Here is a 14,787-nt window from a genome sequence, read left to right on the forward strand (position 1 = left end):
CAACAGAATCAAAATACATTTCAAATTATAAATAGGTTTATTTTTGAAAAATATTCGTTACTTTTGTAGTTTACGCTGATAACAAAGTCGTGACCAATTAATTTCTAAAAAATGTAATGCTTGTCAAATCAGTTTTATTATCATTAAAATAAATATTTATTTGATTTTAAAAATGTCTACAATAGATTCTCTATATAAATTTATGTTGATTTCAATTGAGCTAGTGTCAAAATAAACAAAAAAATTCAAGACTACATACAGCATATATATTTTTTCAAAAGCTTTTATTAAACAATAAGGGTTTTTAATAAACCGATATCAATATTCAAAAAATAAAATGTTTGAAATCCAAATATCCCATAAAAACACATCACTTCCATTTACATTAAAATGCAATCCATTTCTTGTATTTTTGTCTTAAATAGAAAAAATTGTGTACATTAACATTTTCATCGGGCTTTTCCATAAAGTTTGATTTGGGTGTCTTGTTTTCGGTTTAGTTTTCAGATCTCAGATGTAAGTACTCTCAAATAGATTTGGTGAGGATGTGGTGACGAAATAGGGGTTGCATTGGCTTGCATCATCAATATATATTCACATATATATACTCGTATCTGATATATCTGGTTTAATATAAGTAAATTACTAGGAGGCGCAACACTATACATTCAATATCTGCTATTCCGTATTCCTCGTCCCCATATTGGGTTTCCCATTCCTTTTTTATACACTAACTCGTGTGGTATGCTGCGGGTGCTTAATTACTATCTTTATCGATTGTGTGCTTTGGTTTTCTTCAAGTTTAACTTGCTGTTCGGATCAAATTAGATCGAGCTGGGGCGGCTGCCTCTGGAGCTTCCTTGGCCTGGTATGTACGACATATAGTATATGGTAATCATCTTTTTTGCACTTTATTTTATTTGGTTTTTGTACACATGCGTGAAATTCTAGAGAGAATGCCATTCGGGGAGTAGGGATAGTACAGTTTAGTGTGTGGATGTCAGCTGGCTAGTGTTTAAAGAGTTTTCAGTTAGTTCCTAGTTAACAAGTGAGGTTTGGTTGAAATCTTTCTTTGCTATATAGGTATTTCCGTATGCTGCTCTATCTGTTTCGGTTTGGTGCCTGCAATGCAATTTCCAAGACATGTTCATAGCATTCGTTTTATTTAATCTCTCGTTATATCGTATAAATAATAAAGCATTCTACGAACTCTCTTCAAAAAATATAAAATAAATGCCCCTATATGTGTGCTTAAAGCATCTATATTGATGAAAATGTTCACTTCAAATGCTTCGCTCTGGTTCGCTTACAACGTAAATGAAATGCAATAACAAAATGGCATTGTAATTCCCTCGAAATCATGTCTTTACACTTGTTTCATTGTTGGAAGGAATATTTGGTTCAGAGGTGTAAAACGGCAGTTGGATAGCAAAACATTACAAAATTCCGAAACGTAGGTTTTCTTTTTGGTTTATGAAACACGAAACAAATCTTAAGCCTGCGTATATTAATCTTACGAGCATAATCAGCGAAAATCAAAAACAATTGATTCCTTACAAAATACATAAAACATAATTCGCCTGCATTCTATATATCATGTACATACAGTTCTCAGATCTTATACATATACATCCATATATATACTTGATTTTCTGGTTGTTTAAATTATTATTTAAGTATTTAAAAATGGCATGTGGTGACATGTATTACAATACATTATACATATATGGTACATACATTTATATTTAATATCGATTTCCAAGTTGGTATAAAATGCATGCAAGTCGAAGGACCCAATCCCCACATCCTTCGTATTTTGGTTAAGCTTGCACGGCTTCGTGTGTGGGATGGATGTGTGCCTATGGTCTAGGTTTGAGTTATTTCATATACATTCATAAAGTTTTGGGATTCTCGAATCACTGCACGTATAGCATGACAGCATGTTGTTTCACACAATGCTCCATATTTCGACTAACGACTAATACTAGGTATAGCTAGAGATCCTAAGCTACAATTTTTGCCTAAGACTGTTCCGTTGGAGTTGCGCTATCGGCTCACTTGGCCAGTGGTTCCAGATAGCACCGCACCGTGTTGTTCTCATCGAGCATGGCCGACAAGTGGCGCTGCTGATGGTGCGGGGGATGCAGATGGGGGTGTGGGTGCGGATGGGCGAGCTGGTGAGGATTGGGGTTGCTGTGTGATGTATGCGACGACGATGATGTGGTGGACTGTGGTGACAATTTCTGTAGCTGCTGACGCTTCTGCGCGGGCGTCTGATTGGCCGGCGGCAGCGGTGGTCCGGCGATGCCGTGACCGAATAGCTCGTTGACCGCCAGACGAGCGCCTGGCGACTTGGCATTCAGTGGTTGTTGCTGTTGCTGCTGCTGCTGCCGGAATGCGCCACGCATGGAGCCCTCACCAACGCCGCCGCTAACCCCAAAAACCGCACCGTTGTGCTCGGGGTGCGGACCTGATCCTGGCGCCGATCCCGGCGGCAAGGATCCGTAGTCCAAGGGCGCTCCATGCTTACGCAGCTGACGTCTGAATAGGTGAATAAGATGCGTTAATAATGATTTTTCTTATAAAACAAAATTATAAAATATAATAGTTATTTCATTTAAATTATTTGAGGTGGAAATTATTTATTAATTATGAAAGGTGTAACAACAGAAATGAGGCTTCCCTCATTGGCAAATATAAAAATAGGCGATTTCCAAGTTTTCTTGTTCGACAACTACTGAAAAGCTCGATTTTCACTAACCAAAAATTAAAAGTAATTAAAAATGCTCAACCAGTTCAAGATCGGTTTGTAAGTTTCCAAGTAATTTTGACACACATCTTGAATATCACATTTCAATAAAAATGGAGTCGTCTTAAAATTCTCATATTCTAAAAATTTCAATTATTAAAATCTTTTTGTTAAATAGGTCAACAACCTCAAAAAAGGTGTATTTCAAAAAAGTCTTCAAAAAAGTTTGAAGCATTTGAAATTAGCAATTATTGAACTTTTAAGAACTAATTTTAAATATAACGAGCCATATTGTTTTAAAAAATTAAGTTTTAGAATTAGAATAATTAAGGAAGTTTAAACGACATAAATACTTACTGAAACCGCCGCTTAAAGTCCTCGTCTTGCATCGCCATCAGGCGACGCATGCGCTCATCGCTCTGGGGTGGCAGTCCATGAGCATCGTCCTCCAAGTCGCTCTCGTCTTCCTCCTCATCCTCATCACAGACTCTGTCGTGCAATTGCTCCGCGGCCGTTGCCCTCTCCTCATCCTCCTCCTCGTCCTCGTCGTCGTCGTCGTCATCATCCGCCGTGCAGCGTCGGGCCGATCTTTGCTGGGCCAGCGACTGTTGTTGCTGCTGCTGCTTCTGGAGCTGCTGCTGCTGGCTCCTGGACGAGACGCTGCCGCCACTGAGGCTGCCGCCGCCATAGCGACTCCCGCCGGCGGCCACCGCCGCTCGCATGTTGTTGAAGACGCCGGTGCCCACGCTGTTGTTGTACACCTCGTCCACATCAAAGTCACCCACCTCGTAGTGCTGCACGTCCGAGTTGCGGTTGCTGAGGATCTCCTCGTACACCGGCCCGCCATCCGCGCCGCCGACGCTGCCCTGGTTGTAGTAGGCATCGCCCATGCCCAGATCACAGTTGGAATGCTTATTTCTATACTGGCGCTGCATGAACTCCTGCTGGTACTGCGCCATGTGCGGCGGCGGGGCGGGCAGCTGTTGCTGGCCACCAGCTCGTCGTTGCAGGTGCAACAGGTGAGCATGTTGCTCGGCCTGCTCCTCATCCGAGGAGAGCTGTTGTTGTTGCTGCTGCTGCTGCTGAAGGTGCTGCTGGCGACGCAACTGTTGCTGCTGCTGGTAGAAGGCAGCCGCGTTGCCAGTGGCGGCTTGTGGTGGGTCCAACGCCTCCGCGTACTGCGGATAGCCGGCGGGCTGGCCCGGCTTGGTCTTCTTGTACGAGGGATAGAAGAGCACCTGGGAGGCGGCGGCCGTGCGACTGTGCAGGGATCCGCTCGGCGAGGCGGGAACTCCGCCGGCACCCCTCTTCTTTTTGCCATGCTGGCTGTTCGGCTTCTGGGTCCAGTAGAAGACCTCGTGCGCCTGCTGCGGCGAGGAGGCGGCTGCTCCGGCATTGTTGTAGTACTCCCGCTGGGCCTTCAATCCTCCGGCTCCAGTCGGTGGCTGCTTCCAGCTGTAGTAGTCCGGCTGGTGGTAGTAGGACTCGCCCAAGGGTCCCGGTTGTTGCTGCTGCTGCTGTTGTTGCTTGTGGGCGAAGATAAGGTGTGTGGATCCGGCGGAACTGGTGGGTGAAGCGTGTCCAGTGGAGCGCAAGGTACTGCCCCTTTCGAGCACCACATGGCCCCCAAGTGTTTGCGGTGGTGCCTGCAGTGTTCCCGTCATCAGTCCGCTCTTCAGGGTCCTCCTTTGCTGGGCCTCATTTAGTTCACAATCGGAGCTGGCTCCCATTATGGCATCGTCTGTGACAGCCACGCCCGTCGCCGGTTGCAGCTGGGGGTCATCGTGAGCCTCCTCGCTCACTCCCAGCGGCAGCTTGGGTTTCTTCGAGGTGGAAACACTGCAGAGTGTTCCGGCTGTGGGTCCATTGCCCGCCACTATGCCCGACGAAATGGATGTCTTCGAACAGCGCAGGCACTTCGGCAACCAGGCATGCTGCCTCACATACTTTCGGTACTCCCGCCGAATCTTCTCGTTTTGGATGCAGTGGAACACGAAGATGTAGAGCCCCAGCAAGGTGTTGAAGCAGATGAAGCAATAGCCATACACGTCAGCCGTGTCCTCGTCCATCTTGGCTCCCCGCAAATAGAAATAGGCGGAGCACCAAACGGCACTGAGCAGCAACAGGAACACAAAGGAGCATCGTATGTCGAAACTAAGAGCGGAGTATGGGTTTTAGATTATCATATAATATTTCAAGCGGTTTTCAAATTAAACCTACCGCACGCTAGCCAGTCGAGTATGCTCCTTGGTCTTCAGACCCGTGCGACTCTTGCGACACATGATGATCCAGGACAGGAACGTATAACCAATGGCAGCCTAAAGATATATACAATGTTTTAATGATATTATTATAATATTAATATGATTACAATGTAACTTAATTATTGTGAGTGTAAATAAAAAATAGAAAACTAGTTATTTTCTTTAATTTTAAAAAGATTTTTTAATATAAATTATTTAAACTTCATATATTAATGTGCTTATAGTCCTGACAATTAATCAAAATATACCCAATTTTATAACTTGAAGTCTCTTTACGAACTCAATTTTTTTTGTACTGGCAAATAGTGTTTCAAAACATAAAACTAATATATTTTATAAAAATCCTTTAATTGCCCCATTAACTTACCACAAAGAAGATGAGCACCGGCACCACAAAGGTGGCATAGAACAGGGCATTCGCCTCCATCAGCACGCAATAATCGTTCTGGGTATATGTACTGGGATCGATGACCAGCGAGATGGCCACCACGCTCAACGACAGCCCGTAGGACAACAGGTAGTAACAGTTGACCTTGGGCGTCTGGTCCACCTCCAGCAGGAGCTCGTCCGAGGTGAGGGTGGAGTACGAATGGAAGGCTGCAGAGGCGATAGGTTAGAGCTGCAAAATGGAGGCGCAATCGGGCCATCTTACCTTCGTAGCAGAACCAGGCGGTGCCAGATAATATGGCACAGTGGAGGAAAATGGTTATGAAGCCGCAGAAAATGCTTGTTTCGGTCTGTTCAATGCCCAGGAGAAAAAGCAGCTCGATGGCCAGCAGGCAAAGGTAAATGCTGGTATAAATCGAGGTGCGGGCGGACTGGATTGGAAAGATAAATAGAGGAGACAGAGAGGAAAGTTTAAATAAGTTTCAGAGGTCAGAGAGTTTTCTTTGGAGGCAGAACCAGCAGAAGAAGGTAAAATGCCCTAAGGATTCGATCACAAAAGAATGTCAGGAAATTCAAAGAAAGTAGTTAATATGTGGCGTCTCTTTTGAATAGGTTTCAATTTTGATGGTCAAACTTAATTTAGGATTTGGTTAACAATAATTTTGGTGGGTGGTGGTGAAAAATCCAAAGACTAAGAGTAATACGATAAATAAAGAATATTATACGCATTGAATACAACAATGAACAAGACACGAAACAAGCACAACATATAGAAAATATATATACAAATTAAATGAACAAACACAAAATGCAATAGTTACAGGACAAAATTAGCAACATTTTATATTTTATTAATTAATTAAATACAAATGAAATCAGAAATGTTTTAAGGTATTAAATCAATTGTACGATGTCTAGGTTAAATTTGTTAAACAATGAATGCACATATAGGGGTTAGGATGTCTCACAAATGATTATATAAGTACAACATGCCAGAGTGATGATTTCTAATAAAACGAAAAAGTGTGTCTTTCACATGGAGAAAAACACAAATTGGTTGGGAAAAAGTGCGCTAAACTTATACTATGACAAATTACTACGATACATAAATATAAGCGGAGTCTTCGCGTTCAAACTGTCACTGGGATGCGATGACCGATCTAAGTTCAACGGCCAGGGATTGCGGAGGTCCTTGCCCACTTCCAGAGGGATCATCGCTTCCCGGCACAGCTTTTGAGTCTTATGTTTGATTCCTATCAGAGGGAGTTTCATTAACAATTTGAGTTACTTAAGCATTATATCACATGTGTCTCCCGAACATAAATACATAAGTCTAGAGAGCCTAGCCTAGCCTAAAATTCGTGTTTGTTTATCTGATTTTGTTTTTTCACCACCACCACCACTTATATTGTAAGTCATCCATGTTGGCCTGCATAATGATGTTGTTCGTGTTGTCCAATCCATTGCCGTCCACATTCAGGTTGTGATTGCGGTGCGGGTGTGGCTGCTGCTGCTGGCCATGTTGCTGCTGCTGCTGGACATGCTGCTGCTGCAGATAGTTGTGGCTAATGTTGAGGTTGTTGCTGGCATTGCTAGCCTGCACGGCATGTTGCTGCAGTGCAGCAGCAATTGAGGCAGCAGCTGCTGCAGCAGCGGCTGTCTGCTGACCATGTTGATGCAGATTCAGATTTAAGTTGTTCATGGCATGTTGCATGTTCCGCTGTGGTTGATTCGACAGCACCACAGCAGCAGCAGCTGCTGCAACTACTTGTTGCTGCTGCTGTTGCTGCTGCTGCTGGACATTGTAGTTCAGATTGTTGCGATGCGAATTACGAATGGAATTGTGCTGAATAAAGTTTGTGTTGCCGTGGCTGGGCGTTGACACATTGGTCTGACTGGTGGGCGTGGTCAGGGTCAAGGACTCGTGGGTCTGGTCGCGTATATTGTTCTGCTGGCGCCTGCTGCCCGCCCGCTGATGCGGCAACGGGTTGGAGCCGTTTCTTACCTTGACAAAGACCCCGTTGAAGAGCTTCAGCGTGAGCAGGGCAATCACAATGAACACCACGCAGATGGCGATGCTGATGTAGATGAAGATGCGCATGTTGCCGTCGAACATGGTGAACAGCGAGTGCTGGTGCTCGTCCACCACGTCCATGAGAATGGCAAAGTTGGTCAGGTGGTTGCAGCTGCAGACGCTGTGCGTGCGATTCGTGGACTCCAAGCTGCAGCCATTGGCAGACCAAGCACTGAAAAGGGAATTTTATTTGGCATAAGTCTTAAAAAAAGTAATCAAGAATCTTACTGGTCAATATAGTTCCAGAACACGCAGGTGGGATTCGTCACATTCTCGGTCTTCAGATGCTTCAGGGTCAGGGTTATGGGTTGCGAGAGCTGTATGTGCCGCCCCTTGCCCAAGCTGGCTGAGATCACCTTGCTATTCAGGATGCGAAGGCGCTGCTGAATCTCCCCCGCATTGGCATCGCTGTCGTTGGCCAGAATTGCTGTGTTGCGAACTAAGGCAAGATTAAGATCATTCCATTGACTGGATTTCATTCCAAGAGACTTACCATAGCTGCGGGAGCTCTTAAGATCAAAGTGATCATAGCTGGGTTTAAGGATGGACTCCAGGCGATCGAAGGCGGCGAATACAATGCGCACCAGGCCACCTTCGCTATTATCGATGAGAGCCGCCCGAGGTAGCTCGATGCGATCGGAACTCAAGGGCCACTGATCCGAGTCCGGGAAGATCACGCTGGACTGGATGGTCTTGGTTTCCAGCACGCGTACGGAGAGCACTGAAAGCGAATTGATGTAAGTACCAGGGAATAACCTCAATGGACCAAAAACTCACATATGTTCTTGACCTTCTGCACCACACTGCGCTCCCTGATGATCGTATCCGCCAGCAGGAAGGCATTGTACTCCAGGCCGGTTAGCAGGGACGTGGCCACACGCATTTGGTCCTCCGGATTGAGGTCTAACCACGAGGAGAGCTGGGATTCATCCAGCAGGTTCGACCCAGTTTTGACCACGCAATGCAACAGCTCCATGATCATGGCCTCGCGCTGTCGCTGATCCGGGAAGGTCTCCTTGTCGTGCAGCATCTTCTCGGACACAGTCTGGATGATCTTCGTGGTGACCAACATGTCGCCGCCGTAGAGCGTCTTGCTACTGGTCACCTCGGACATATCGTTGGCGATGGAGATCAGCGAAGAGTCGCGCTGGTTGACCCGCATTTCCAGATTGTTCAGCCAGAGGCTGCGGCACTGCGTCAGATCCGGGGTCATGGGATGCCAGGTGGGCTCGAAGTTGCGCAGCCGCTGGTTCACCTTGTGGGCCATGCTCACCGGCGGTTCACCGCCACCGCTGGGCGCCGGAGTAGTGGAGCTCGGATCGTCATCGTACTCATCGTAGCCGGAGTCTGGCATCCGCTTCATCAGCACGCAGCGCCACTTGGCTATGCCGGCTGCTCCGCCTGGACACGGCTGCACGTTCACATCGCCCACCCGGGTCATGTTCCAGAAGAGATTGCGGGCATGGGTGGGTCCGCAGAACAACTTGGATTCGTCTTCGCCCCCGGACATTCCAGCGGCATTCAAATTGATGTTGTTGATGGTGCGCACCACGCTGTTATTCCCGGATACGGGGGACCCACTGGCCGCAGCGCCCGGTGGCCGGTTGGGCGAGCTTTTTGTGGTCAGCAGAGTACCATCATCGGTTCCGGATCCTCCCACGCCCGTAAGGATGCGGGTGTTGGAGGCAGCCGTGGCATTGCTGGCAGCCGGAAGCTTGCTGCTCGGCTTGGTGGGTGCGGCGCCCTCTTCGCCGTGGTGGTTGTGATGGTGGTGCAGTTGCGGCGGCGGGGGCAGCCCATCGTGGCGACCAGCCGGATGCTTGGTGGTCGTGGTGGAGGTGGCCACGCCCTTGAGTCGTCCGCCGCCCACAGCCGCCGTGCTGCTCGAGGGCGTGGAGTGGGTGACGGCCGTGTGTTGCGGCGGCACGTTAAAAAGACCTGGATTCCCGCTGATTCCCACCACTCCGGGCAGCGTGGGAAGTCGGGGCGGTGGAGGTGCACCGCCTCCGACGCCTGGCGGATGGATCAGGCCACTGCCGTTGCCAAAGATCGGCGGACCATTGCTGAGCACCCATGGCGGTGGACTGGGCCTGTTGGTCGTCGTCGAGGTTTGGGCTGCACTGATGCACTGGTAGTGCGCCTCCAGATATTTGTGGGTCCCGGGGCAGGGATCTCCGAACATGCTCGTAGCTGCCAGCACTCCGCAGCTCTGCTTGTGGGCACATCTGAAATCATAATTAAAATTTAATATGGTTTTTTTTTTTTTTAATTTTATTTTACGAAAACATTATTTTAACCCATTTTTTTGAATAGAACATTAAAAAGTTTTGAATTTAAAAAAATAAAGTAAAAAATTTATATATTTTTTTAAAAAATTTTTTTTTTTTTTTAAAAAAAATTTTAAAGCTCTAACTCGAATTATTTATAAGTCAATCTAATTTTTAGAACTTAGGAATGTAAAAGGGTCGATTAGAATATTTTTCTTGCCAAATAGTGGTTCAATTTAAGTTAGCGTAAGACTTTACCTTGAGTTCAGTACGCTGAGTGACTTTGGAAACATGCAATTGACACTCCACTCTACATTCCCGTGGTCATTGCAGATGGTGATCGAGAAGCGGCCGTAGTTGGCCCGTATCAGGTTGATCACATCTCCGGGATCGCACTCGATGGTCAGTTTCTTACCTTCGCAGGCGTAAGCGGTTTGGTACTTGGAAACTGCAAGGCGAACGGTTCATAAGTCGTGGGATAATGGGCAGGTTTGGGATTTATGTGATCAGATCATGGCATACAAATATATGGCATATATAGAAATATAGTGATTAGTGGCGATGCGCTGGTTGTTGTAGTTTGGTTTGGTTTGGTTTGTTGTAGGACCTGCAAATACACTTAGGCACTAACGATATATGCACATAGGAAATAAACCATTCGGTTGGTAGCATGATACGCTTTTACACTGCCTGGGATATACTTAGTATATGTTGTGGTTGATTTGTGGATTTGGTGGGTCGTTAGCGATGGATGCTTGGAAGCAAGTAGAATAGTAGTCATAAATACCAAATCCTGCCGGCCCAGCTCACTAATCATCGGACGTCCATCATGACTTCTAATCGGCCAAGATCATTGGGGATTGTCTGGCTTGATTCGGAGTGTTGAAACTGCAAGAACAGATAAGATAAGAAACTCCTGTTATTGGGTTATGAAATCATCGGTCAATTAGGAGTGTCATTTGAAATGATCAAACACAAGAAATTTAAAATCAAAGTAATCATTCTTTTTTTACCAATAGAAGTAATCGTAACCATTGAAATTTTGTTTTTTATTACATTTCTAATGTTAACAAATTAAAAGTCCTTTTAACTATATCTATCTGCTTAAGTATTTTTTCCATATAATTGTATAATTTTTGTGTATCATAATGACCTAAATTCAGGTCACGCTAAAATAGAAAATTTGTGGTTTTTAAGGCCTGACTTATTTTATTATTTTAATAATTATTCCAGGGAAATTAATAAGATTTTAAAAGATTGTTTTAGGTTATTGTGAAATTGCTCATATTAAGTCTACTCCTTAAAAGACAAGATATAGCATTTGATTTGGTATTCAGTAAAAAGGATTTTATTTTAAGTTCTTTAAATAAAAAGAGTTTTTTAGAGTTTTAAAATTTTTTTGGTAAGCTACAAAATAACATTTAAAGAAGAAATACCCGTTTTCTTTCACTGAACTGAGTGGATGACCCATTTTCAGGTCAAATGATACATACCTCTTACGAATTTCCAGTCGAGTTTTCCACAGGCAAGTCTGGCTTGAAAAGACGCTTCAACTCTACTATCTGAAAAGGAAAAGAAGCCATAAGATAATTGTTTACATATTTAAGACATACATAAGCAAACACGAACAAGCAGGCAAACGACAAACAGAAGATAAGAAAACGGGGAGTGGAGAAGGGAAAAAGGGAGCCTAAAAATACACACCCTGCTCTTCGTGGTAGTTGTTGTTGCATCGCCATCGATTTATGGGCAGAACAAAGACTCGTTTTCTTTGTACACCCGATGCACACTATATATGAACATATAGAGAAAAGTTGCTGCAGCTGCGCTTCGTCAAGTTTTTTCTTGCCCCGTGGAGCCCCATTTTTGATGGCTTTCTTTGTTCTGCCACCAGACACTTTTTTCATCATGAAATATGTCGATTTTTCTTGATTATCACAAAAATTACACATTCTAGCACTTGAGAAACTTTTTTCCTGTTGATTTTAATAGTCAATTAAGGATTTTCTATGCGATTTGCTGACGTAGTTATTCGTAATGGAAAAATTGTCAATTAAAGCTGAGTTTAAGTCGTACTTTTATATCTCAACTATTAACAGTTGTTTTGTAGATGCTTTAATATTAGCTTTTGTTTCACAATTGGTATTTATTTCACTTTATTTCATTGCTTAAATTCCCTTCATTTTAGACCGTTCCTATTCGTTTGAGAGCTCGATTCACAATCAACTTTCTTTTAGAAAAATTCTGTATACTTGAATGTCTGGTTGAATTCAGAAGGCATTGCCAGCACACAAAACTGAGGTTTTGGACTGCCAACTTGTTGGCAGAGAGAGCGCGTAGATTAAATTGAAGAGGAACAATTTGAGCTCCTGTTTAAAGCAAAAATAATTCGTTATAATGAATATATCTAATACATATTAACATATAAACTAAGAACCAAAAAAAACAATAATTAAAAAATAATATTTTAGGCCGACTTTAATTTCATCTTAAAGCAATGCATTTATGCGACATATAAAATATGAGTCAGCTTCAATAGTATGCTTCTTCAAGTTCAAGAGCAGCCTCCAAGTTCAGAATTTCTTATCTGCAGTCGACTTAGCACTAGCTATTGTTTCCTGATTTGCACTCAGCTTAGGGAAATGCAATTCGCTTGCGATTTCAATTGAATTTTGACTTTTATTCAATACGGTTCTAAAAATCAACCCGGAATGGAATATTTTTGTATAATACTAATTATTATGCTGGCCTCAGCACGGTCTATTCAAGTCAGTTCAAAAACAAAGACAACCAAAGCACCCATAAAGCAGGTATTACCCACTAATGCTACGATAATCGCTAATGTCACAGCCCCTCCGGAAAAACTGGCGGAAGTCCACATCGATCAACATAAGACAATACGCATTAGTAAGGGAGACTTGGATGATCTGCTGGATGTTTATATGGGAAGAATAGCTGAGAATGCCGCCACCATCAAGGATAAGGAAATTGAGATATCCCAACTGCAAACCAAGAACCAAACGGATGACGAATTGCTCAAGAAGTTTGAAAACCTCACACAGGTTTGTAGTACCCAGAACTCTTCATTTACGGCTGCCATTAAGGATAAAGATAACAAGATCAAGGAGCTGGAGCAGAAAGTGAAGATATACGAAACGAGATTAAAAAGAAAACAGCTTGTGCTGACAGAATTGAGAAAACTAAACACTTCCAGTGCTCTATTGATCGATCATTTCAAGGGTAAGGTTGCCTATTTTGAGAGGAAGTTCAGGGAGAAGAAGGACGATTTGCTGGCGGATTGGGAGGCGGCCACCACGAGCTGTGTGCCCTTTGGTCGTTCCCCCAGAATCCACTTGATCCACCTGCCCGGATTCCTGCCCTTCCTGGTTCCCTGCGAGGGTCAAACTGCCGCCGGACCCGGTTGGACCTCCATTCAGCGCCGCGTGGACGGATCCGTGAACTTCTACCGGAATTGGGACGCCTACAGTAAGGGGTTCGGAAAACTGAACGGCGAGTTCTGGATCGGACTGGAGAAACTATACCGCATGACCAATTCCCAGCCGCACGAGCTTTACATCAGCATCAAGAGATTCGACGGCGAGACGAGTTATGCCCACTACGACGACTTTCTTATCGGCAGTGCGGAGGAAGGCTACGAACTGAAGCTTCTGGGTCACTATCAGGGAAACGCCAGCGATGCGTTGCGCACCCACGACAAGATGAAGTTCTCGACCTTCGACCGGGACAACGATGCCTTCACGCACATGAACTGTGCGGAGCACCATCAAGGAGCCTGGTGGTACGACTTCTGTTCGCGCAGGTAATTTTGGGTAAATACAAAAAATAATCTTTCACATGATAGATCTTAAACACTCATCTATTTTTAGATTTCATTAAATTACCTTATTGATATTTAAAGTGATTAAGTTGGGATCATGATATTTATACCCGTTACTCGTAGAGTAAAAGGGTATATTGTATTGGTGAAAAGTATGTAACAGCTAGAAGGAAGCGTTTCCGACCCTATAAAGTATATATATTCTTGATCAGGGTCACTAGCCGAGTCGATATAGCCATGTCCGTCTGTCTGTCCGTCTGTCTGTCCGTCTGTCTGTCCGTCCGTATGAACGCTGAGATCTCGGAAACTATAAAAGCTAGAAGATTGGCATTTTGCATGTAGATTTCAGGAGTTCCTACGCAGCGCAAGTGTGTTTCAAACTGGTGCCACGCCCCCTTTAAATTTTTCAAATCGGACCATTCATTAAAAAGTTATGCGTGATCAAATTTTCTATCTCCATCTCCCTCGCACTCCCTTTACCTGAGTAACGGGTAACTGATAGTCGGGGCACCCGACTAAAGCGTTCTCTCTTGTTTTGATATAAATATTTATGTTTAAAATTGCCACAAATTCCTAGATTTATCTTATCGAAACTGATTTTTCTGTTATGAATGATAAAATTATATCTTGACTAAATTCTAATAATTCCGTCAGCTATTAAAATGACAATTTAGACATGTGACAATGCTATTTTATCTTAACAGTTGAGTACAAAAAAAATGTCAAAATAATGCTTTTAACTTAGACTCTTAGAAAAATAGACCCTTGATTATAGAAAATCCATTACTTAAATATTAATTTTGGACTTTCATTTAAATAAATCCATTAATTTATAAATAGATTATTATTTTGTTTCAATTCGCAATATTAATATTAAGATATCACTCCTTTTTATGTGTAAATCACTGATACGAATATATGCAAACTTTGTTATATCCGCTTTACAGCAATTTAAATGGCAAATACTTCAAGGGGGAAGTGGACAATCCCCAGAGCGTGTACTGGGAACCATGGTACAGCTTTCGATCCCTGAAGTCCGTGCAAATGCTCATCCGCCCCAAGAGCCAAATGGAGCTGAAGGACCTGCCCAAGGCGAAGCGAACGGCCAGGAATCCAACATAATCACTTAAGGCAGTAAATTTGAACTATATAAATCTCACTTTGATGCCGAAACCTATTAATCTCTGTTCCGTCCCCTTCCGACACTT

The 14,787-nt window shown here is 43.8% G+C and overlaps 2 protein-coding genes across 3 annotated transcripts; one reads left to right on the forward strand and one right to left on the reverse strand.

Annotated features, from left to right (window-relative positions):
• Nucleotides 1–887: 887 nt before the first annotated feature.
• On the reverse strand, nt 888–11,984 carry LOC108049624 (latrophilin Cirl). 2 transcript variants are annotated; one of them, XM_017130867.2, is made up of 13 exons: nt 11,446–11,984; nt 11,235–11,303; nt 10,529–10,629; nt 10,000–10,189; nt 8,252–9,699; nt 7,968–8,195; nt 7,703–7,913; nt 7,406–7,646; nt 5,666–5,831; nt 5,381–5,610; nt 4,970–5,067; nt 3,107–4,903; nt 888–2,541 (listed from the first exon to the last, which is right to left on the reverse strand). In XM_017130867.2, exons 4-13 carry the CDS (start codon nt 10,032–10,034, stop codon nt 2,055–2,057), a joined length of 4,941 nt encoding a protein of 1,646 aa, XP_016986356.2. In that variant the 5' UTR covers nt 10,035–10,189; nt 10,529–10,629; nt 11,235–11,303; nt 11,446–11,984; the 3' UTR covers nt 888–2,054. The 2 variants fall into 2 exon arrangements, with proteins under 2 accessions (XP_016986356.2, XP_016986357.2); XM_017130868.2 differs by having other exon boundaries at nt 7,703–7,901; nt 10,000–10,629.
• Nucleotides 11,985–12,300: 316 nt separating this feature from the next.
• Nucleotides 12,301–14,756, forward strand: LOC108049636 (fibrinogen-like protein 1). The gene is made up of 2 exons (XM_017130889.2): nt 12,301–13,561; nt 14,527–14,756. The coding sequence occupies exons 1-2, from the start codon at nt 12,453–12,455 to the stop codon at nt 14,699–14,701; spliced, it is 1,284 nt and encodes a 427-aa protein (XP_016986378.2). The 5' UTR covers nt 12,301–12,452; the 3' UTR covers nt 14,702–14,756.
• Nucleotides 14,757–14,787: the final 31 nt, after the last annotated feature.

Source organism: Drosophila rhopaloa, unplaced genomic scaffold (genome assembly GCF_018152115.1).
Source record: "Drosophila rhopaloa isolate 14029-0021.01 unplaced genomic scaffold, ASM1815211v1 contig_69, whole genome shotgun sequence".
Lineage (NCBI taxonomy): Eukaryota > Metazoa > Arthropoda > Insecta > Diptera > Drosophilidae > Drosophila > Drosophila rhopaloa.

Excerpts from the sequence above, each read along its gene's own strand:
- LOC108049624 (XM_017130867.2), bottom strand. The coding sequence starts at position 10,034 with ATGTTTCCAAAGTCACTCAGCGTACTGAACTCAAG. Across the intron at positions 4,904-4,969 it reads ACTCGACTGGCTAGCGTGCG|TTTCGACATACGATGCTCCT; the intron begins GTAGGTTTAATT and ends CTCCGCTCTTAG. Across the intron at positions 2,542-3,106 it reads GACTTTAAGCGGCGGTTTCA|ACGTCAGCTGCGTAAGCATG; the intron begins GTAAGTATTTAT and ends TCACCTATTCAG.
- LOC108049636 (XM_017130889.2), top strand. The coding sequence starts at position 12,453 with ATGGAATATTTTTGTATAATACTAATTATTATGCTGGCCTCAGCACGG. Across the intron at positions 13,562-14,526 it reads TACGACTTCTGTTCGCGCAG|CAATTTAAATGGCAAATACT; the intron begins GTAATTTTGGGT and ends TCCGCTTTACAG.